Source organism: Eriocheir sinensis, chromosome 41 (genome assembly GCF_024679095.1).
Source record: "Eriocheir sinensis breed Jianghai 21 chromosome 41, ASM2467909v1, whole genome shotgun sequence".
In the NCBI taxonomy this organism is placed as follows: domain Eukaryota; kingdom Metazoa; phylum Arthropoda; class Malacostraca; order Decapoda; family Varunidae; genus Eriocheir; species Eriocheir sinensis.
Genome location: NC_066549.1, coordinates 4,773,840 through 4,797,706, shown reverse-complemented (window position 1 = coordinate 4,797,706; position 23,867 = coordinate 4,773,840). Strand labels below are relative to the sequence as shown.

Genomic DNA, 23,867 nt, shown 5'->3' with positions numbered 1-23,867 from the left:
CAGCTACCACAGCGCTCATACACCACCAGTACGTTGATCACCTTTTCTTCATCGCCGCCCAGGCGGCATCAGCACTACTACCATCACCACCACAAGCACCTTCACCTGAGTCAACGCTTCTGCTAACCTCCACTAACACAGCCTCACAATAATCGCCAGAAACTATCACCGGTACAATGCTAAACTTTCCTTCAACACCGTCCTAGCACCACCACCACCATCACCATCACTAAAGAATCACTACGAGTACCTGTTTGACACACCACCGTAAAAAAAGCCACAAGTACAATGATTTCCTTTCCTTCAACACCACCCTGGCACCCCCATCACCATAACCACCACCACCACAGCCAACACATCTAGTACTAATACAGCTTTAATGCGTTTATCCCTCAATAGCACTATCTTCACCAACAAAACTTAATTTATTCCCACCACCGCTCCCTCTCATGAAATTCAATTACCCAACATCAGATGTAAACCTCAAAGCCGTCTTCCACTCCCTCCTCCTTCCCTCTTCCCTTTCAACATCACTATCCATCAATCCACGTTCTCTTCCATCACACCTTTCCTTACCCCACATACCAACCCAATTTCAGATTTCCTCTACCTCACCTCCTTTTCCACTACCTCCTCTACCTTCCTTCTCACTCCCACCATTTCCTATCCCATATCCATTCGCATTTTCAATCTCTACACCCTGCACTCAATAGGCCACACCATTCCCTCACACATTTCCTTCTCTAACGTCCCCTTTCCACCTTTCATTCTTCTCCGTGTTCTCGATTTACAACACTCACCTTCGTCATCCATTCCTTTCACTCTAAACTCATCACAATCACAATCTCTCCCTTCACCTAATAGAACAATCTTTTTCCTCATCCCTAGCTGACAATCTCTCTCTCTCCCCCCCTCAGTAATTCATTGTCCAGTCCTTGCATGTTCCTTTCGTTACCACTGAGTCTGCTAACATTCTTCGTTACCATTTTTCTTTCCTTTTCACCCCTACCACCTGTGCTAATCCGCTCTGTCTCTGTCGTTGTCCCTTGTCCTTGCTTGTTCCCTCCACCGCCACCCTGTCTGTCCCTTTCTGTTCCCTGTTCCCCGACCCCTCCGCCTCCACCATAATTCCATCAGGGCGTCCTCCTTCCCTCAAGAGCACCGCCGCCGCCGCCGAGGGAGCCCCAGGAAAGGACTCAGAGTATTTCTGTACGGGCGAGTGAACCGCAAAAGAATGAACACACACACACACACACACACACACACACACACACACACACACACACATACACACACACACACACACACACATTAAGGTGCGCCATCCTTCTTTGATACGAGAGGCCATCAAAGTCTCCCCGCACACCTTACGGTAATATGATCTGTCTCCCTTTCATCTCCCCCCTTTGTCCGCCTTGCTGTCTGCCTATCTCTTCGCCTCTCCGTCGGTTTGTCTGTCTGTCTGTCTTCTCGTTTTCTTCCTATATGTGTGTGTGTGTGTGTGTGTGTGTGTGTGTGTGTGTGTGTGTGTGTGTGTGTTTCTCTCTCTGATTAGACATCCTGTCATACCCACCAATCCCTCTTATTAGATTTCTATTCACTGCATCTCCATTTCGTGTGCAATATAAAGACATAATATATAGGTACTGTTAGCAACTCGGACCCCAAAAAATATTAGAGAAAAAAATATTGAAAGATAAGATATAAAAGTAGAAAGGCACGGTAGTTGAAGAGCAGAGAGAGAGAGAGAGAGAGAGAGAGAGAGAGAGAGAGAGAGAGAGAGAGAGAGAGAGAGAGAGAGAGAGAGATAGAGAGAGAGAGAGAGAGAGAGAGAGAGAGAGAGAGAGAGAGAGAGAGAGAGAGAGAGAGAGAGAGAGAGAGAGAGAGAGAGAGAGAGAGAGAGAGAGAGAGAGAGAGAGAGAGAGAGAGAGAGAGAGAGAGAGAGAGAGAGAGAGAGAGAGAGAGAGAGAGAGAGAGAGAGAGAAGAAGAAGAAGAAGAAGAAGAATCGAGACACGGGTTAGGGTGATAAATTTTAAGGAGAGTGAAAGACAAATATGATTGAAGAGAAGCCACAAAAAGAGTGAATAAAAAGAAAGAGAAAATAAGAGCCGGGGAAGATCCATTTTTCACCCTGGATATATAGGAAATGGGTGGAAAAATGAGGAGCAGCTACAAGGAACCACCGTAAATTGGGTAAATGGGAAATGGAAGACTCGGGAGAAAAACGAACGAGAGGAGGCGGCTCGGAGTGGTTGGCAAGGGAGACGCAAGTAGGTGGTTTTCCCACATGACAGAATGAAGTTATGAAGATGAGTACCTTTGATAATACGACCTGTGTGTGTGTGTGTGTGTGTGTGTGTGTGTGTGTGTGTGTGTGTGTGTGTGTGTGTGTGTGTGTGTGTGTGTGTGTGTGTGTGTGTGTGTGTGTAATGTATTATGTATTAAAAAAAAAGGACAAAGTCTTCTAACAACTAACGAAAAGCTGCTGAAGTCTCACGTACAAACAATGACACGTGTCAATAAACTTGATCATTATCTTTCGGCGCCTTTCTCAGTATCCTTTTATATGGAGCAGCATGTGCCGTTATGTTTAGAACTTGGCTTTGCCCATGGTCTGTCTTATATCGCAAAGTATATACACATAGAATAAACAAATATTTGGAGACGGTCATATAACCATACTTCATAAAAAGGGACGCTGCATACAGTAATCAGTATTTTATATCTGGGATTATCTACACGTACTGTTATATCGAAAAAAAAAATGAGTTAAAAATCTTGGACATATATTTATAAAAAAACAAATAGAGCGAAGAGCCTGATTTGGTAAAGTTTGCATTTAGCTGAATGTAAAATTAATTTCTAGGCGGCGAATAGGGCAGCGCTTTTTTGTTTCAACCAGAAGTTTAAAGGTCAAGGGCGAAGCGGCGCGTCCTTTCTACACGCTGCGAGAAGTTTCCACATTTGTGCCGTGACTGCCACGCGCTGGAGGACATGAAAAATGAAGTCTTGTAAAAAGAAATATGGTAACACAAAGAGAGACAGACACTGATAGTAGTGCTGGTGATAAACAGACAAGCACACACAAAAAAACAACAACCGGAAATCCCCACTGGCAGAGTACCTTTGGTGACGCAAAAAAAAAAAAAAAAAAAAACAACACTATTTCCCCAGACTAATATGCGTTAGGGACTGTGGTCCTTCCCGTGGCTAGAGCATCAACGCTCCCTTAATAACAAACTGACAGAGACCATTTTTAGTGTCTCAAAACACTCCCATTCAAGTTGCCTCGCGAACTGGGAGTTGGCTGGAGCGGCGGGAATGTGGCTTCAGGTGACTCTTACTCTAGTAAATGACCGCTAAGCTTTCAGGCTTTGCAGATTCTGTACCTGTTATATTTTTTAACGATAAGAAATCTCCATCTTGTGTTATTTTGTTCAGTGTTTTGTTTAAAGCACAGTTGTGACGTATCATCCATAAAACAATAGCTGTCGGTGAGCCTTTAAACGAATTATCAGATAAGTTTTACACTTATGCACAATAGCAAACGATTTCTTGATGTAACAGCCTCCGTCGCAACGCAATACAACCTTTCCACAAAGCTAAAAGAAAACTCATGTTGCCGAGGATGATTTGTTCAGCTGAATATAGGTTTTGTTATCTGGCAAATGTCTGAAAAGTAGTTTTATCGTTGTTATGGCGGAGTGCATTAGTCGGGGAAGTTAAAATAAAGTTGACATTAGTCTTGGTGCCTAAAATCTCACCAAAGACTAATATATAGAGCTACTTATTGTTAATAGATAACTCAACAATTTATAGGAGACACTTGCCAACTTTCGTGTGTGTGTGTGTGTGTGTGTGTGTGTGTGTGTGTGTGTGTGTGTGTGTGTGTGTGTGTGTGTGTGTGTGTGTGTGTGTGTGTGTGTGTGTGTGTGAATAGAATCTGTTTCTTTGCTGGTGGTAATGTTGGCGGCTAAAAAAAAGAAATCATACCGCTCTCTCTCTCTCTCTCTCTCTCTCTCTCTCTCTCTCTCTCTCTCTCTTTTTCTCACACACACACACACACACACACACACACACACACACACACACACACACTTTCTCTCCGCACGCACACAATCACCCTTTTTCAATGGAGAATTACGGTCCTCTGTGAATGTATGTAAATATCTGAAAACCTCTGATGATGGGAGAAGGGAGGATAAAGGAAAGCAAAAATAATAAGAAAAACATAAAAAGGAGGGTACCCTAAAAAGGTGGGGAAAATAAGGAAGCAGAAACGCAAGGAATAAACAAATGTGAGTGTTGGGGGGATGGGTGTAGACTGTAGAGGGATGTGTGCAGAGTGCAGCGGTGGCCGGAGAGGGGAGTCGGGCACAGGAAAGAGAGGGAAGGGGGCGCAGAAAAGACGAGTAGAGGAAGAAAGGTAGGAAAGAGATTGTGTGAGGGAGGAAGCTTGGGAATAAAAGTTAGTAAGCAAAGGGAGGGTGATGAGAGGGAGGAAGGGAGACAGTGAGGAGTGAGGGAAGCCTGAAAGAATTGTAGGAAAGAATGTGAGGGAGAGAGAGAGGGAGAAAGAGGAGGAGGAAGGAAGGGAGGAAGCGTGGAACATTCTTCACAGCTCTCGTTACCATATTTTCAGCACCGGCCAAAATAAATCACCTAAATCCGACGTAGTAAATCCGTGCAGCTAAATCCGGCGCTGCCTCTGCCGAGAAAAATGATTGGCCCCTTTCAAGTTTTGATTAGGCAAGTGTGAGGTTGACGTGACTAATTATCCCTCTAGCTGACTGTCGGAGGCTCAAGCAATAGGCTGCAGCGACACTGTAAGACCTTAATAATGGGGCACTAGTAAACTTTTTAATTTGTATGTTCATGCAACACCGTGTTGTGGTGCATTCGTTAAGGCTCTCATCAGTGTTTACAGTTTATGGACTGTTGCGGCACTGTAGAGCCCTCACGCAAATTTTCTTTTGAGATGATAAGTTTCACCCTTTCAAAATTATGTGATGGAGCGACGGCGAGCTATCACATCTCTCAGTTTTTAAGTATGTCCGAGGTTGTAGGTTTTTAAGGTGATGCGGTACTGCAGGGTCATTAAAGAACTTCCTTGGGGTTGTATCAAATGTCAAAATCTCTCGTGCATAAATTTAAATATCATCAGGGTCAGAGATTTTTACTAGTAAGCTGGCGCCACTAGCTGTAATACTAAACTTAATACCTTCAGTTTTATGTTGCTATGATTCATCAGCTCTCGTGCATGGTGTAAGCCTCTCTCGGGTATTCAGTGAGAGTATCAGAACATTTGTGTGGCGTGTCTGGTAAGCGCTTAACGCTTCCTTATATTGTGTTGCCTATCCCCTCAGGTAAATTTTAAGACGACCCGAAGTCAGGGAGTAACGTTTAATTGTGAAAGTTACGGATAAAGGCGCACGTAACCTCGTTCGAATAACGATACTTTAAAGTAAAAAGCTATCTGCGTTAAAATTTTACATTATATAAGAAATTTGCGGTATAGAACAGGTGGCTCAGTTTGGCTTCGCGAGAGGCTTTTTTTTCTAACTTGAGCAGCAAGTCATAAATAAGCGCTTTAGGCAGGCGGGAAGGGGGACACGCCGTAATGGACTCGCCTGTCAATACTCGCGGCCAAGTTTATGAGGCGGGTCACGACGGCTGGGGGGAGCAAATAAGGCAGCCCCCCCCCCCCCCCAACCCCAACCACGGGTCTCCTGATATTCGTTTTCTTCCACAACCTTTTTCATCCACTGCTCTTTCCTTTCCAACCACTCACTACTTATTCCTCTTTGACCTAACGACTTTTCATTCACCTTTTTTTTCTTCCTTCCATTCCCTGTTTCTCTTCGACCTTTAGTATGTATTCATCCAGGCCTCTCTCCCCACCCTTCAGCTCAATATTCCTCTCCGGCCTACCTTTTCTTCATACAACCCTCGCCTCCTTCTTTCCCTCCAATCACTATTCCTCTCCGACCTATAACTCTTTCAACAAAGGTTTCTCTGCTTGTTGGGTGTTTTGTGTTGTGGATTAAATTCTTCCGGCCAACTTTCGTGTGTTCCGTTAAAGGCGACTCTTTTATACCTTATAACACTTTCAATAATTAAAAAAAAAACGTCTTACCTTTCTCGGAAAAAAATATTTGAAACTTGCACTCGGTCTGTCCCCCCCCTTTCAACCCGTGCTGGAGCCAGCTGTGCGTAAGGTGAGTAACATCTGCGTAATTAGATCCTGAAGCTAATTATCATCATCTCACTTCTGTATTTAGTTAACATTATTGTAATATAACCATCAGTGTCATCTTTAAGATAGAATTTTGGTCAATATGGAGGGCAGTATACGTATTCTTTGGAACACGCTGTTTAATATGAAACTTGCACCCTCTCTACAAGCACTCTCCCACTCGGTGTTGAAGCCAGCTGCATGTGATGTAACAGTTAATAGCATTCCCTTTAATGCCAATCGTTTATATAAATTTGCAGCCTACCATCAAATGTTACGTGCAGCCAGTTAGTTATGAGCGGTAAGTAACTGACTGTGCTGTAACTGGTAACGATAGCTAAAGATAAATTTAATATTATTCCCTTTAACGTCAAAATTTACAACGCACAGCCTGCCACCAAATATTAAGAGCAGCCAGTTTGTTGTGAATGACGTTCAAAACCAAATGGGTGGCAACTTGGAACAGGGTCTTCATTGGTAACGCATATTTCTTCCAACTATATTCGACGTTTAATTTTTTTTATTGGATTATTTTTTTCAAACTCCGCCAGCAATTCTTAAGATGTTTTTTTTTGGGAAAAAGAGAATATCAAAATTTTCATTTCCTTCATGGTTACACCGTTCATAGATTTCAGCGGACATCGCGTAGTGTAGTAAAAACTGCACTGGTATTGCAAACCTTGCATACACAAGTTGTGTGCAGACAACTGACCGGATCCAAGCACTTTGCGTCCTTGAGGAACAGCGACGTGAGTTTCGACAGGAGCTACTCGCATCCTGTGTCGATCTCAAGAAGGCTTTTGACTCACTGCATCGTGAGCCACTCTGGAACATTCTGCGGATCCATAAGATTTCGACAAGGATTACTGACCTGAGGATTGGCCTTTGATCAGGGACTGCGAATGTTGTGATGTGAGAGGGAGGCGTTTCCAGCTTCCCTGTCAATTTAAGAGTGAGACAGAGGTGCGTCCTTGATCCATCACTTTTCAAACTTGCATGGGCTGGGTATTAGTCAAAGCTGTTGATCAAAGTCGTTGCAGAGCGTTGGCAATCTGCTGGAAACACCAAAACCAAATTCCAGTTGTTTAGAGGCTTACTGGACGACATAGTTCAGTCTCTTCATACATGTGGTAAAGACACTGAGGTCACCAAAAGTTTCATATAATTTGGTAGCGTAATCTATAAAAATGGAGGGTCTTACCATGAAGTCATTCGACGGATTGGCCAGGCCCACGATGCTATGGTCTCGCTCAACACGAATATTTGGCGTTGTCAATATCTATGCAGGCGGAGAAAGATTCGATTTTTTAAGTCACTTGTCCTCCCTGTCCTATTGTATGGCTGTAAGGCATGCATGGACACTGAACAGTGACTTAAAGAGGGGTGTCGATGCTTTTAGTACCAAGCGTCTTCACAGGGTTATATGGTATCGCTGGAATGACCTCGTTCTGAATCAACGACTAGTTCATGAAACTGAATCAAGGCCTATTACTAGCTTGGTCCGTGAACGCCAGCTCCTGCTATATGGGCATGTGGCACGCTTCTCGGACGTCGACTCTACTTACAGAGTTATTTCTGTACGAGACAACCCCGAGTGGAGGAGACCAAGGGGACGCCCACGTAAATCATGACTGGGGCAAGTTGATCGATCCTGCCAAGAGTGACTTAGAACGGGAAGGGTAACTGCTTGCTCGAAGAGACCGTCGGGAGTCGAGCCGGTGGGTGAATGAAGCGACTCGCCACCTATGCGGCGTATGCTCCCCGTTAGTGGCACGTTGCCCTTTTTTCAGTGGAATTCTTCCACGTCCGTTTACCACGGTTTGCTAATTCTTAAAAAAAAAAAATAAAAAAAAAAAAAATAATAATATATATATATATATATATATATATATATATATATATATATATATATATATATATATATATATATATATATGAATCTCCTTTCATTTCACGATTCTCTGTGACCCCTTGCTTTCTCTTATTTCCGTCCTTTCTGCTTCTTTCTCCCCCAGAAGCCTCAGGTGTAGTCTCCCAGCGCTATCTATAATTCGTGGCGGGAGAGACTCCTACATCATGCCGCTACCGTCCCCACCCGGCAGGGCTCGCGCCTGGAATAAAAGAAGACCATGCGCGGCCGTGGCTGTTGGCGGCGGCGGCAGCGGAGCTACGAGGCGGATGACGCGCCACCTGCCAGGAAGATAATAATTCAATTTAATGGAGTTATAACTTCATGCAGCGAATGTGTGGTGTGACGAATGTGTAATTAGTGCCAGGGAAGGAGGATTGGGGACAGGTGAAGCGGGAGCAGGTGCAGATGAAAACAGGTGAAAGCACCTCTTGCTAGGCCTTCATAATGAGCCATAGGATTAAAGGTGGAGCAGGTGGAACACCTGTTCTATAACTGTGAGCCCGTATTGTGCAGGGCAAGAAGAATGTGTCCAGGAGAGATCTGGACCAAGGTGGATAAAAGGCCAGCTCGGGAGATAAACAGGGACGTAGAAGGAATAGGAAGCTTAGGGAAGTAAGATCAGTTTGAACCCTATTCGAATCTTACTAAATCTATTGCTTAAAATGACAATGTTTATTTGATAGCACAGATAGAACAGACAACGTTATATGGGACAAAATTTAAAAGCCGTCGAAGTTTTTCAGGAATTCGTTCTCTCCGTCTATCAAGAGCTGCTTCCTGACGTACCAAGTCCACGATAGGAAATTGCTTCATAAACTTTTTGTATTCTTTTATCAAACAATTTCGCGATCATGAAGTTGAAAAGAAGAAAGTCTGTTGCCCCGAGAAACTTCTAAGAAAATTCCTTTATGAATTTGTCATTTTCTTCATTTTAATAATAAATAAAAAGTGACCAATCTGCTCTGTCAGCCACCTAGTCAGCGTCCAGTCGAAGTGGAGTCTCTTCAGCAAATACCTTTCTCTTACACCCTGACACCCTTCTTTTACGCAGCCTCATCACACACTTCCCTCTCACTGCTTGACACCTTTCTTCACGCCACCACAGCACACACCTTCCTCTCCTCGTCCCTCCCTCTCATTCCGCACCTTCCTTCCACGTCTCAGTACACGCCTGCACCCCTTTCTTCTCCTTCCCTCCCACTCCCTCACATCTTTCTCCGCTTCTGATCAGCAACACCTGCCAACCTCTCTCTTTCTATCTCACCATTTCACTCTCTGACACCTATCCACGTTTCTTCAGAGCATACTAGTTCATCTCTTTCTCTCCTCTTTACCTCCTTGACAACTCCCGACTGCGTTTTCTCAGAACACACATATGTCTCCCTCTTTCTCCCTCACTCATACTTTGCCTCCATGTCTCCTCAATGGTTCCTCCACCTTCATGGCGATAATCTGACTCATCATTTACTTTAGAGTTCGGATATTTCACAAACTTATGCTATATTATCGGAAACTTAGTATGAAAATTCCTTATTTCTAGATTTCTTTGGTCACTGATGTAAAGTTTTTTCTTATGTGTGTGTACTGTGTATTTTTTGGGAGGAGCGAATTCTCTCTCTCTCTCTCTCTCTCTCTCTCTCTCTCTCTCTCTCTCTCTCTCTCTCTCTCTCTCTCTCTCTCTCTCCCCCATCAAGCAGTGTCCACCCTTCCCAGGCAACACAGTATCCCCCTCCTGGACACGTGCAATAATTTCTGTAACCCGACTTCGCTAATCAGGTGTCTCAACAAAGCAATTTGCAGGTAAAATAAAATCTATCACTTGTCCGTTTATGAAGACAAGAAAATTAACTGCAAGAGACTTTAGTGAATAATAATGGTGTGTTTTCTAAGAATTTTCTGCGTGGGCGTAATAAAGAGTAATCTGCCATCTGGACAGTGCGCATTGAAACTGGATATCAAGAAGACATGCCTAAATTTTAAGCTAATATTATTATTATTAATATTTTTAGTGAAGTATACTCGTACAATGACGAGTAGGAATTTACACCAGCAGTATAAAAAATATGCCTCTTTTCCGATATCTAGTTCTGGCAAAAAGTAAGGGTTAACCGATATCGGAGTTGATTTGCTTTGTACAATCATGAAAATTATTTGCGTGCTGGTAATGTGGAGGAGATGCTGCTGCACTTAAAATATGACAGTTAAATTCGATCATGACAACTTTCTTCTAATAGAGTAAATAAAGAAAACAGAGTGAAAAGTGTTTTAGGCAAGTTGTATGAACAGATATCCGACAGTTTTCCACCTCGCCTGTGATTGCTTGTTGCGTTGCCAGCGACGAGTGCAGGGCTTGGAGAAGAAGAAACAGCTGTATATTATTTACGTTTGTGATATAGATCAGCTGCATCCCAATGTTCCCTTTACGTTGATATACATGTAATAAAAGTACAATGGCAGTGGAAAGGGGGAAGCATGTGGCCTGCCTGGAATAACTTGACATAGGGCGTTCGTAGGACCGTCTACCGTCCGTACGTAACATCTTAATTCATACGTTTTTCAACTGGTTCACTAAATGCACCACCCTTCAAATGCACATAATTTGACTGATACTTCTCAGGTGACTCGATTGCCACAATACTACAAGAACATTTCGTTTAGAATAGAGGACGCACACATTTGAAAACGAGGGGGAAAACGTTTGTTGTGTTATGAAATACGAGAGCCTTGGTGTCGTTAATTGAACCATCCGTCCCACAGACAAGCTGATTACATGACAGGATAGCAGGAAAAAATACTCGACGGCTGCCAAGGAATTTTTGACCTGATTTAGGGGGATCGGAAAAGCGCCGGAGGGCATGTCCGGAAACTTGACGGCTCAAGAGGAGACGCAGTCATGGCGGGGAACAGCGGGCAGGGCGAGGGAGGCAGAGGATGACAACTGAGAGAACAAGAGAAACACGGAAGGGGAGCAGGGGAGATTCGGAAGTGTAAAAGGGAGAAGGGCAGAAACAACTAGTGGAGAGGAGGAGAAAAACAGTCACGACAAGGTCCACGGAAGGAGGTTAGAGGGGGAGGAAGAAAAGTAAATGTCCACAGGAGATGGAGAGAAGAGAACAGGCAAACTGACAAGGACTGTGCTGAAGAATGAGAGTAAAATAGTGTGTGTGTGTGTGTGTGTGTGTGTGTGTATGTGTGTGTGTGTGTGTGTGTGTGTGTGTGTGTGTGTGTGTGTGAGAGAGAGAGAGAGACCCTTGAAAGGGAATGTGGGGTACCTTAAGCCCCAACTTGATGCGCAATAGCACTTTTTGAGTTATATGTGCATGTTCCTACTCACTACCACGTGGGTTGGTGGGGCAAATGGCAGTGCTCCAGTGTCTCTAGGAAGGGGTAGACGTAGAGGAATAGCAGATAGCCTGGGGTTTGCCGTACTCCTCTTTATGTTTCACGGTTCTAGCTTGGGGTCGGCACTCTCATCTCATACAAACCGAAAAGAGACAAGTTTGTCTCCCTACTGTCCACTGTGCACCCCAAACTAGAGTTTGGTGAGAGGGAAAAGTCTACAGCTGTCCTCTACTACAACAAGCACAAAGGTGGAGTGGGGATTCCTTTGACCACCTGTGTTCCTACTACACCTGCAGCAGGTAGACTAGGCGCTGGCCATTATTTGTGTTCATGGGACTAGAGAATATAGCTGTTCTGAATGCGTACGTCATCTATACTGCCAAGAACAAGGAAAGAGATGGCAAACAGATGTCAAGGGTGACTTTCATGAAAGAGCTGGGCAGAAAACTCATCGAACCGTGGGCTAAGTACCGCTTGACTTTACCTGGCCAGCATACTGCCGTCAAAAGGCTCATCGAAGAAGTGTTTGGTTACAGCAACTTCTATACAGCACCTGTGCAAGCCCCACAGACAGCTGTTAGATGTGGACTTTGCCCAAGTTCCAAGGACAGAAAGAAAAGAGAGAGGTGTGTAAGGTGTCATAAGCCTACCTGCAGAGAACACATGGTACCCCTCTGCCTCGAATGCTGTGAATAAAAGTAAAAGGTAAATATAACTAAAATCCATACCTGAACATACCACTTGGATAGGTGAATGTATTTGAACAATATGTTGACAATTTAAATAAAGTCAATAATTCATACAGAAAAAAAAACTTTGCACTCACAGAACATACACAAAAAAGAATGTCTAAAAAGTCTGTCCCATTTGTCTTCCACAGATAGGAGTTTCTTCTCCGAGAGGGGAATCCAGTATCTGCCAAACTGTTGCCCCGGCATCAAACCCTACTTTTAATGATTCGGAAGCAAGCCATCCATTTTTTATTATTTTTGATAATTATCAATGAATTATTATTTTTTTAAGGGTAGGATCTGTATCCTACGAGAATCAGGGATTTTTTTTTAGTTTCTTAGTCATAAAAGATAGTCAAAGGACAATTTTTTGCAGTCACACTTGTATGTTTCTTATTAAAACTAAATAAAAATACAATTCGTTTCATTTAAAGCTTGCGGTATGATGAACCCCACATTCCCGGATTAGTTACACGGTTTGGGGGTTTCCCCTTCAAGGGTTAAAGGAGTCACTCGTGTTACACTGTACCACTGAAGGTGGGAGCCTATTCCATTCTCGCTCTACAACGTTGGTGAAGAAAAATTTGGTGCAGTCTGAATTTACTTGCCTTTATTTAAGTTTTGCGCCATTATTCCTCGTTCGCAAAGAGTCATCGATAATAAACAATTTTGACTTGTCCACATTCGTGAATCCGAACTAAGATTAGCAAAAGCAACACAAATATTAACCGAAAACCAGTTTATATATATATATATATATATATATATATATATATATATATATATATATATATATATATATATATATATATATATATATATATACACGTCACCCTCATAAATAATTGCCTAAGTCATTTTTCAGCGATTTCCTGGTTTTTGTGTACATCAAATTTTCATCATGTGACGCCCATTTTTGTATAGTTCCCTTCGTCATTCAGGGTTTGAGTTTCTAGAATTGGCCTTTTCATTTCTGCCTAAGTCTTAAGCCGAATGAGATAATGACAGATCTTTTCTGATTTCCTGAAAAATAGAAAATATTGACTAAGGCGGTTTGTTTCGAAGGTGACGATATATATATATATATATATATATATATATATATATATATATATATATATATATATATATATATATATATATATATATATATATATTTTTTTTTACAGCAAAGGAGACAGCTCAAGGGCACAAAAAAGTAAACATTAATAAAAAAAAAGCCCGCTACTCGCTGCTCCTAAAAAGAATCCAAAGAGGTGGCCGAAAGATAAGTCAGTTTCGGGAGGAGAGGTGTCCTGATACCCTCCTCTTGAAAGAGTTCAAGTCGTAGGCAGGAGGAAATACAGATGAAGGAAGATTGTTCCAGAGTTTACCAGCGTGAGGGATGAAAGAGTGAAGATGCTGGTTAACTCTTGCATAAGGGGTTTGGACAGTATAGGGATGAGCATGAGTAGAAAGTCGAGTGCAGCGGGGCCGCGGGAGGGGGGGAGGCATGCAGTTAGCAAGTTCAGAAGAGCAGTCAGCGTGGAAATATCGATAGAAGATAGAAAGAGAGGCAACATTGCGGCGGAATTTAAGAGGTAGAAGACTATCAGTATGAGGAGGAGAGCTGATGAGACGAAGAGCCTTTGCCTCCACTCTGTCCAGAAGAGCTGTGTGGTGGAGCCCCCACATGAGATGCATACTCCATCAGAGCGCGGACCAGGCCCGTGTATAGGGACAGCAACTGTGCAGGGGAGAAGAACTGGCGGAGACGGTACAGACCGCCCCGCCTCGAGGTAGCTGATTTAGTAAGAGATGATAAGAGATATATATATATATATATATATATATATATATATATATATATATATATATATATATATATATATATATATATATATATATATATATATATATATATATATATATATATATATATATATATATATATATATATATATATATATATATATATATATATATATATATATATATATATATATATATATATATATATATATATATATATATATATATATATATATATATATATATATATATATATATATATATATATATATATATATATATATATATATATATATATATATATATATATATATATTTGTGTTGCTTTTGCTAATCTTAGTTCGGCTCGAACTCTTACTTCACCGTTCTGGACTGGAAACAGTTACTTAAAAAAACTGTTTCTTGAGAGTTAGTTTGGTAACACAAAACCTTACCATAAGTTGAGTGGAGAGGCGTCACTTCTCTCTCTCTCTCTCTCTGGATAATTAAAATTCCGAGTTAGAAATATATTATACAAACACACACGTACGGCTTAGTGAAAGTGTGATGAGTCACCTAATATCCTGTGTCCATCACATTTCAACACTTACATGGACTGTCGTTAATTAATAAGACTCGTTAGGGCTGGCAGTGACTTCCCAGCCACAGTGTGCATCACACGCTCTTCCTCTCGGTGGCCTACAGGCGCCATGCTGAGGCTTGTGCTTCTTACAACGGCCTTCACCCTTGTAGCTGCTGCTGCTTCCCTTGACTGTGTCGACAAGGAAGTGCCTTTCAACAGCTCGGAGGAAATTAAAAAGTTTACCGTAAACGAAGGACAACTGTTGTTTTACCCTTACCAAGACTTTGACGGTGTTACTATAAATTTTGTTGTTCATGATCAGATTTCTAATACAATCTCCTCAGAAAACCTGTGTATCGACGGTTCGCGGTGGTACAGGCTGAAGGTGAAAGTAACCTGGGTCGCTGGCTGGAATCAGTATTGCAAGTTTCAAGTCGATACTTGCTTTGGCTCATGTGGCACGGTCAAGGATTTGTCATATGATGATTTTAAGAGCTTCAGTGTTATAGCGCGAGGTGCCTCGTTTTGGTCAGTGAACAACACTCACCAGCAAAATCAGTGTAACAGTCCCGTTCCCACCTCCCTCATTCCCTCTGACGCCCCCGACGGACCTACACTCCCTGCCATCTGCTCACAAGAAAGCGGCGAGGTGCTGATGCCATGGCTCGTCGGTGTTGGCAGCGTTATAGTTGTAGTGGCAGCAGTGGTGGCAGTTGTGACAATGATACGCACAAGCCAACGAGGTTAAGTAAGTGCCAACAGTCCAGTGCGTGTGTAGGTAAATAGTCCCTAACCCGGAATTATACAGGCTCATGATGTATATCTGAATCTATATCTATCTGTCTATCACTAGCTATCTCTATCCATATCTACCTATATCTATCTCTATCTCTCTATCTCTCCATCTATCTATTTATCTACTTACATACCTACCTACCTATGTATATATATATATATATATATATATATATATATATATATATATATATATATATATATATATATATATATATATATATATATATATATTAACTGTTTTTCGGTTACCATTTGCGTTCTTTTGCTAATCTTAGTTAGGCTCGAACTGTTACTTCACCGTTCCGGACTGGAAACATAGTAACTTAAAAATATGTTTCTTGAGAGTTAGTTTGTTACACAAGACCTTACCATACGTTGTTCGTGGAAGTTATATCGTGGTCCGAGCGGAACGACGTCTCTCTCTCTCTCTCTCTCTCTCTCTCTCTCTCTCTCTCTCTCTCTCTCTCTCTCTCTCTCTGGATAATTATAATTCCGTGTGTAAGTTAGAAATATACAAACACAAACGTACGTCTCAGTGAAAGTGTGAGGAGTCGCCTAAACGCCCTGTTTCCATCACTTTTCAACACTAGCATGGACTTGGTATTAGGCGAGGTTGTTGATCAAACTCGATGCGGAGCATCTGTTGGCGACATGACCGTGATTTTGCTGATGATGCTGTACTTCTCGCGGAATCTCAGAAGTTCCTGGTGTTGGCTTCCGAAGTGATGCATGAGTTGAAGCCTCTCTGAATGAAGGTCTTCTTGGCCAAAACCAAGGTCTAGTCGTTTGGAGACTTGCTGGATGATATAGTTAAGTCTGTTCAGGGGCGTGGTGAGGGTGTCGAGGTCACCAAAAGTTTCACATACCTTGGTAGCATAGTGCGTAACATTACTGGACCTTACAAGGAAGTCACTCGACGGATTGGCCAGGCCCACGGAGTTATAAACTTGCCCAGCACTAGCATATGGCGTTGTCGATATCTATGCTAGCGGACAAAGATATGACTCATAAAGTCACTTGTGTTCCTCGTCTTACTGTATGGTTGTTAGACATGAACATTGAATATTGCCTTGGAAAGGCGTGTCGAAGCCTTCGGTAATGCGTGTCTTCGCAGGATCACCTATCTGCCAGAGCGGTGAAGCACATACGGGAGGTGTAGGGGTGCGGCAAGCCTATCAAAGACCCTTCGTGTGTCCTCACATTTCGTTTCCCTATTGTCTCATTAATACCAGAGAGTAGTTCAGCATGTTCTCTAAAGACCAATTCTTTTACTTTCAACATCACACTACATACACGCAACACACACACCATTTCCTCAGTATTGATCGAAATTCATAATGGCTTAAAATCACAAGGCCTCGGAATCCCCATCTTGGGGCGGGGCCATAAATGCCCCTAGATCGGACTCCACTTTTGGCCCTAGACCCATGGGGTGTCTTGATAACTCTTTCTAACTTTTTCTTCATACTCTTGCTCATCCCTGTTCTCTCCAAATCCCTTATGCAAGAGTTAACCATCATCTTAATTCTCTTATCCCTTCCGCTGGTTAACTCTGGAACAGCCTTCCTTCGTCTGTATTTCCTCCTGTCTACGACTTGAACTATTTCAAGAGGAGACTACCAAGACACCTCTCCACCCGAAACTGACCTCTCGTTCTTTTTTCTTATGTCGGAGCACCGTATAGAGGGCTTTTTTTCCCCCCTTGAGCTGCCTCCCTTACTTATTAATAAACGTGATTTAAAGTCTTGATGTTGTCCAAGGCTGAGAACCCACGTCGTAATCAATCCTCCTCCTCCTCCTCATCATCATCATCTCTGCACCTCTAACCTTCTTCCTTTTCTCGCCACCCCTGCAAGGTTCCCCAAGAGCCAAGCAGGGCCAGGATGCCAGCTCCGTCAGAGGTACTTCACTCGACAGGCCCAAGAGTTTGATGTACATAAGCAACAGCAGCTTATATGAACCTTTTGACGACACAGGTAGCGTGTGTGTGAGCGTGTGTGTGTGTGTGTGTGTGTGTGTGTGTGTGTGTGTGTAACGAGGGGTTACAAATTCATTTAGGCACTCAGTGTTAGTCAAATAAGGTAGTAGTATTAAAGAATGAGGCACTGATACAAAAAGTACCTCGTGAATGTTATACCAGATTACCTTCTTGATATAATTGCATAACCGTGAATGTGCCACTGCTACTAAGCCCGAACATATACAGTGATTTTATAATGTCACATCATACCACATTTTGTGGCCATGCAGGATGAAGAGTCAAAATGATCTCTGATAAGAGGTTATGAAAGTTGCGCATGAGAAATTGGAAAACATACAAGTCCGAGGAGGACGGATCACACTATGAAATGGACCCCGCTGCTGTTGACATCCCTACAATGACTGTCATTGACAATCCTGGAATGCACATGCCTATTTTACCTAGGAATACATGGACGTCTCTTTCACCTGTGTTACTGTTACCACAGTTTGTATAGTCTATAGAGCTGCTAAGGTAATATTGTTTGCCGACTAAGCTTATTGGGATCATGAACAATGGGAGACGCTGTGTCAACTGCTCCAGAGATTTCAAACCGAGAGCTGCGACTTCCTTGAAAAATATTTACTGTATAAATTATTGACTCTCCCCTCTTAAAAGCTTGAAAGAGTTAAAGTCATAGGCAGAAGGATATACAGACGAAGGCTGTTCCAGGGAAAGGGGTGAAAGAATCGAGATGCTGGTTAACTCTCCCTTTCCCATTGCCCTTTTACTTCCTAAAGCAGCGTCTGATCGCAGGTTTGAGGAGGCAACAAGGGCAGGGTGACAGACTTCTCAGTGGCTCTCCACCTCCAGGAACCGATGGAGCAGTGTACGTAATCACCAACAGCCTGTATGAACCGTTTTGCGCCCTCACTGACAAAGGTGTGTGTGTGTGTGTGTGTGTGTGTGTGTGTGCGTTTTTCACAATATGTTTTTATAAATAGAATTGTATCATAAACATTGATGTGCCCGTACAACATATTTTTTTCAGATACTAAATACTAGAGAACGATAAGGACACGCAGGCCATATACTCGAATGTGTGGGAGACCTGACGATTGGAAGAATTAGGAGTGAAAGGCATAACTACGAGAAGACAGCAACATGACCGCCCCCAAGCCATCCTCCAGCAACGCCTTTCTCACTAGTTACCACTTTAACAGGTTCATGCATCGTGGGTTTGAACTCAGGACTGCTGTTTCATTACGAGTCACATCGCTTGTCAATTACACGGTTCCATTTTTCGTGTGAACTTTTATTCATTTAGTTTTTTTTATTACAGACGTATTTAGTAATATAATGTAATTAGTCTTAACAAGAGCATGGCAAATTCGACAGAATCATGGTTGAGGGTACGAGTGCAGGTGTTATCGTTGCGTATGTACAGAGACGCAATATCCAGTTATGGGCTGAAATTAAGGAGAGAGATAGTAGGAGGGAACAAAAGAGAATGTCATGAAGACACCGCCACCACCATCATCGGGCATTACTAATCCACTGCACGACAACAGCTATTCCCAACTCCCTTTCCCTCCTCTGCTTCCTTTACCTCTCAGATTTTTTAATATGTGTTCCTGCTCCGGCAGATGTTCGACCTTCAAATCTCCATCTGATTCCGTCTGCCCTGACTTTCACAATTTCTGGGATCAAATTCTTGTAGTTCGGTTGTTCATGTTTACAGTTCTATGCCGAAATGATCCTTCCCACATCTATTTCTTGTTCTCAATCGTCTTTAGAATATTTTTAATTTTGTTTCCTAGTCCATTATGGTTGTTACCGATCTTCGTGGTATGCTCATACATATTCTATCAATTTTTTATAGTGGAAATATAATTTTTCTCTCGAGCTCTTGCGCAACGCTATGCTACTGAAGTGTATGTTTGGAATGGCAGTATTACTACACACCCTTCTCTTCAGAAAGTGACAGGTTGCTATTTATGATAAAAGTATATTTCCAGTTTCCTCCAATTCCAATCCAGATTCCAATTTTGGCACGCAGACTACTTTTCATTAATTAATTATCATAGATCATGTGATCATTTCCTATACTACATCAAGTGTCCTGTTGCTGATCATTATTTGTTATCCTGCCAAACGATTATTAATATTACTTTAATTTTCTTCATAATTATTGTCGTACCTACTGTGAAGTTACTCGATCTTTCTTTGCAAGTTTTCCTCAAACTCAGTAAGACTATGTCGTCTGCAAATCTGAGGTTATAAAGTTATTCTTCATTTATCATGCTTTATATGTCTTCCCAATTTAATTTCTTAAATGTTTCTAAGCAAGCCGTTCATGATTTTTGGAGATGGTGCCAAACACTTTTCATAAGAAATTTCTCCGGTTTCTTATGGAGTTCAATTTCAATGGTTGCCGTGCTGCTTCACCGCACACTTTTACGGACGGTTCATCTACGCTCTGCCTAATGAGTGTCTGCATAACTACTGAAGGAGGAACCGATTCATTTTTTTGTATATACAATAAAAGCCATGAATAGTGGCCAATTTTTTTCTAAGACTTTGTTGCCAACGTGAATATGTTCTACTGTTGAGTATTCACTAGGGGGTATTCTCTTGGGTGATTGGATAAAGAGTTGTAACTCTGTTTGTGATTATTTTAGTGAAAAGTTGGAAATTTACGGGGATTCAACTTATGGGGGACTTTCCAAACTCCTAGTAAGTAGGAGGTAGGTCTGTGCCATCCAGTCATACGGTATGGAGACGGAAATGCACAACCTCTCATTTCTTTCTCTGGGTTTATGAGGCTAGTACTACTTGGTCATACGTAATGGGAGCATACTGCATAATAGCATCATGGGACGCATACAGCAATGCTGCATTTATTAAATTTTTCCTATTTGTCGTTAGATTTATATATACTTACGTCTTTGTTTTGTGAGTTTATTATACAATGGTGTTCTACATATAATTACAATTATATATTAATTGTATTTTATATATATATATATATATATATATATATATATATATATATATATATATATATATATATATATATATATATATATATATATATATATATATATATATAACTGATTTACATTTATTAATATTATTATGTTATGATTCTACAATATAATTTTATATAGCTTCTTACATATTTATCTATCTATATGTATATTCATAGACTCTGTATCCTTGACGGGTGTCGGCGGAACCGCCTAAACATTAGGCGGGCAGACTCTCAAAACAATGAAAAGGCGTCCTGACATTATTTTTTTACTTAGCCTCACCAAATTTTGCATGTAGCTCCCCACTGGTAATGCACATGGACCCATGAAGTCACATTTTCATTTCAGTTCGCTTTATTATCAATATGACAAACAAAAATACTTCAGCAGAGAGAGAGAGAGAGAGAGAGGAACATATAGAAAGACATGCACAAACAACAACAGACAGACAGACACAGAGAAAAGATATAAACATCTCAAGTTTTCTTCAACGCTGCATTGCATTTCACTTTTCTCCTTTGCATTTATTTTGTTATTAAAAAAAAATATTCTCCGAGTCAGTGTCTGCGTGCCCTTCCTCTTCCTCATTAACATTCTTCTTTTTCTTTTTCTCTCCCGACAAAATTTTCTTTCGACACCCTTTATCCTCCACCCTCTCCCCATTCCCTTTCATCTTTCTTGCTCATTTAATCCTTTCCATTCTTTCTCTTTCCTTTTTCTTCTTCATTTTTTTTCTTACCCACATTTTATTTACGCCTTGATCTCTTTTTCTGTCCTTGCTCCTACTTCCCCAACTCCACTTTTTTTTTTTCAGTTTCTTTTCTCCATGCTCTTCTTCCTCCTCCTCCTCCTCTTCCTCCTTCTCCTTTTCCTTCTCTTCCTCCTCGGATGAGATATTTCATTTAGACTAACCTTCTGCCTCCACGCGGCCGCTCTTTCTTCGGAAGGAAAACTCTCTCTTTTAGGGGAGAAGCCGAGCCCTTGGGAAGAAGGAAGTGGAGGAGGAAGAGAAAGAAGAAAAGAAGTGGAGGAAGAGAAAGAAGTGGAGGAGGAGGAGGAGGAGGAGGAGGAGGAGGAGGAGGAGGAGGAGGAGGAAGAAAGGAGGAGTAGGAGGAGGATAAGGAAAGGAGGAGGTGGAGGAAGCTAGTGGTAATCTCGTAACTTCGAAAACGCTCCTTCTACTTCTACTTCCTGGACGGGGTTACCTCCTTCCACTTCCTCCTGTCCGTTCTTCCTTTTTATTATACTTTTCCTCTTGTTTCTCTCCTTCACGGTATCCTCTCGCTTATTTTCTTTCTTCTCTCTCCCGTTCTCTCTCATTATTGTATTTGCTCCTCAGTTCTCCTCTTTTCTCTATCATGCTTTTCGTTCCATATCTCTCAAAATTTTCATTGCCCCTCCCATTTTTTCTCTTTTCTTCCTTCTATTTTATTAAACGGTAATCTTGTTGTTCATTTCCTTATCTTTTCCCCATCTTATTCTCCTTCTCTTTCATGGCTTTCTCTGCCCCGCCCATCCCTTTTCTTTTCTTCCTCTTCCTATTTCTCTATAATAATTTTCCTTGCATTTCTGAATTGTTCCTTTCGCGGTATTCTTTTGTTTTACTTCTTCCTTCTCTTTCCCTTTCTCATTATTTTTTTTCCCACTTCCGTTTCTTCTCTTTTCTCGTTCTTCCTAATACTATTATATTTTCCTTGCATTTCTGATTCTTTCTTTCACGGTCTATACTTCCTAATTTTCTTCCTCCTCGTTCCCTTTATCTCTCATTACTTTATTTGCTCCTCTCAGCTCTTCTCTGTTCCCTCTCTTTCTATTTTTATTTATTTTTTCTTAGCATCTCTTAGTTATCCCTTTTCGCCTTATCCTTTTTGTTGTCTTTTATCTTTTACTCTTCCTTCCTTTCAACTATTTCTTCCCTACCACCTCTTGTTTCCTCCTTCTTTTCTGTTTGTTATACTCTTGCTTTCTACTTCTTATTTCACCCTAACACAACCTCCTTTTCTTTATCTTCTTCCTATTCCTTCTCTTTCCCTCTCTGTTTATTTCCTTAATCACTCCAATTTCTTCTCTTCCCATCTATTTTTTTTTTTATTGCACTCTTTCTTTTTGTTTCTTATTTTCCTCTCAACGGTATCCTTCTCGTTATCCTCTTCCTTCTTCTCCTCTTTTCTCCCTCCTCACTGATTTCGTTTTCTTCGTCTCTATAACCTTTTCTGTTTTACTTACCACCCCGGTCTCATTTTTTCTTTCATCTTTCAACCCATGTCCACTATCTCATCACGCCCCTGTCCCGTTTAACATTTCCTTTAGGTCATGTTCCATATGCCTCTTAAATTCCTGGCTCTTCGCAACTCACTTTCAGGTGCTTTCTTCGTTTTACATTTTTATACGTACTCGTCCTCATTCTCATATTTCTCTTCGATGTCCTACTTATTCATTTACTTGTCCTTCCTACTCCTTCTCATCCTTGCCCCTCGTAGTTCCTTCTGTGTTTGGTGACTCCTTCATCTTCTCGTCTCAATATGTTTCTACCTTCCTTTCTTTTCGTCAATCATTTGTTTCTGTGTTATATTTATAAGCGGTTGGTATATTCATCTGGTTGCCTCTATTATATACACATTTCTCTCGTTTTTTCTTCCTCTTTCTTAAATTTATTTGCAGCTGTTACTCATTCTGTCTCGTTCTTTTTTCTTTCTTCTTCCATCTCACTCTTCCCTTTTACTCCATTATCTTTCTCTACTCTCTCGTTCCCTTCAAATGCAACGGCTTTTTCCTTCAGCCTCTCTTCCCTCTGTTCCGTTCCTTCTTCTCTCATTCCTTCTCTTCACCCTTCCCTCATACCACCTTTCTTATCTTCCGTGCTATAGTCTTTTTCTTCTTCTTTCCGTCTCTGCTTTTTTTTCCCTTTTACACATTTTTTTAATCAATTCGCACCTTTTCCTCTCTTTTCGTTTTATTTCTCCTTCATTTTATTTATTTCCCTATTTCTTTCATATTCTTTTCTTTCACCATTCTCTCTACATTTCCTCTCCCCAACCCTTGTTCTCCTTTCTATTTTCATCAGTTCATGCTTTTCTTTGTTTCTCTCTCTCTCTCTCTCTCTCTCTCTCTCTCTCTCTCTCTCTCTCTCTCTCTCTCTCTCTCTCTCACACACATACACACACACACAATCTGCCGCTAGTTTGCTGCTCTTCACATGACCAACTAAAGTGAATACTGACAGGGACGGACTGATTGGGTTGGGGCAAAGACAGAGACAGTGGGTATGGCACTGATTCTGAATGTGAATCAACTCCCACATCATGCCTCACAAACAACTAGAATGTTTGCCAATTCGTACGCGTCAGTCTAATCCTTGTTTAGTCAAGAAAAACAAACTCTCCTTTACTGCGTCTCACAGGGTCCTTTATCAATGATCACATGGAGGACGGCTTCCGGTGGTATGACAGAAGATCACGAAGCAGCTTTCTTCAAAAGGTCATAGAGCGGAAGGGGGGTCCTGA

General features: G+C 41.6%; 2 protein-coding genes across 3 annotated transcripts in view; one reads left to right on the top strand and one right to left on the bottom strand.

Moving 5' to 3' along the window:
• LOC127009521 (male-enhanced antigen 1-like) overlaps window positions 1-23,867 on the bottom strand; it is a 64,766-nt gene that overhangs the window by 34,054 nt on the left and 6,845 nt on the right. The window contains exon 1 of one of the 2 annotated variants that reach the window (XM_050882646.1): window positions 15,210-15,288. The exons of the other annotated variant lie outside the window; for it this stretch is intronic. Coding sequence (XP_050738603.1) covers window positions 15,210-15,236 — 27 coding nt within the window. The 5' untranslated portion in view covers window positions 15,237-15,288. Of the gene's footprint in view, window positions 1-15,209; window positions 15,289-23,867 lie in introns of those variants that run through there. 2 annotated transcript variants of the gene reach the window in all.
• On the top strand, window positions 15,180-20,328 carry LOC127009522 (uncharacterized). The gene is made up of 4 exons (XM_050882657.1): window positions 15,180-15,322; window positions 17,229-17,348; window positions 18,149-18,274; window positions 18,384-20,328. Exons 1-4 carry the CDS (start codon window positions 15,235-15,237, stop codon window positions 18,395-18,397), a joined length of 348 nt encoding a protein of 115 aa, XP_050738614.1. The 5' UTR covers window positions 15,180-15,234; the 3' UTR covers window positions 18,398-20,328.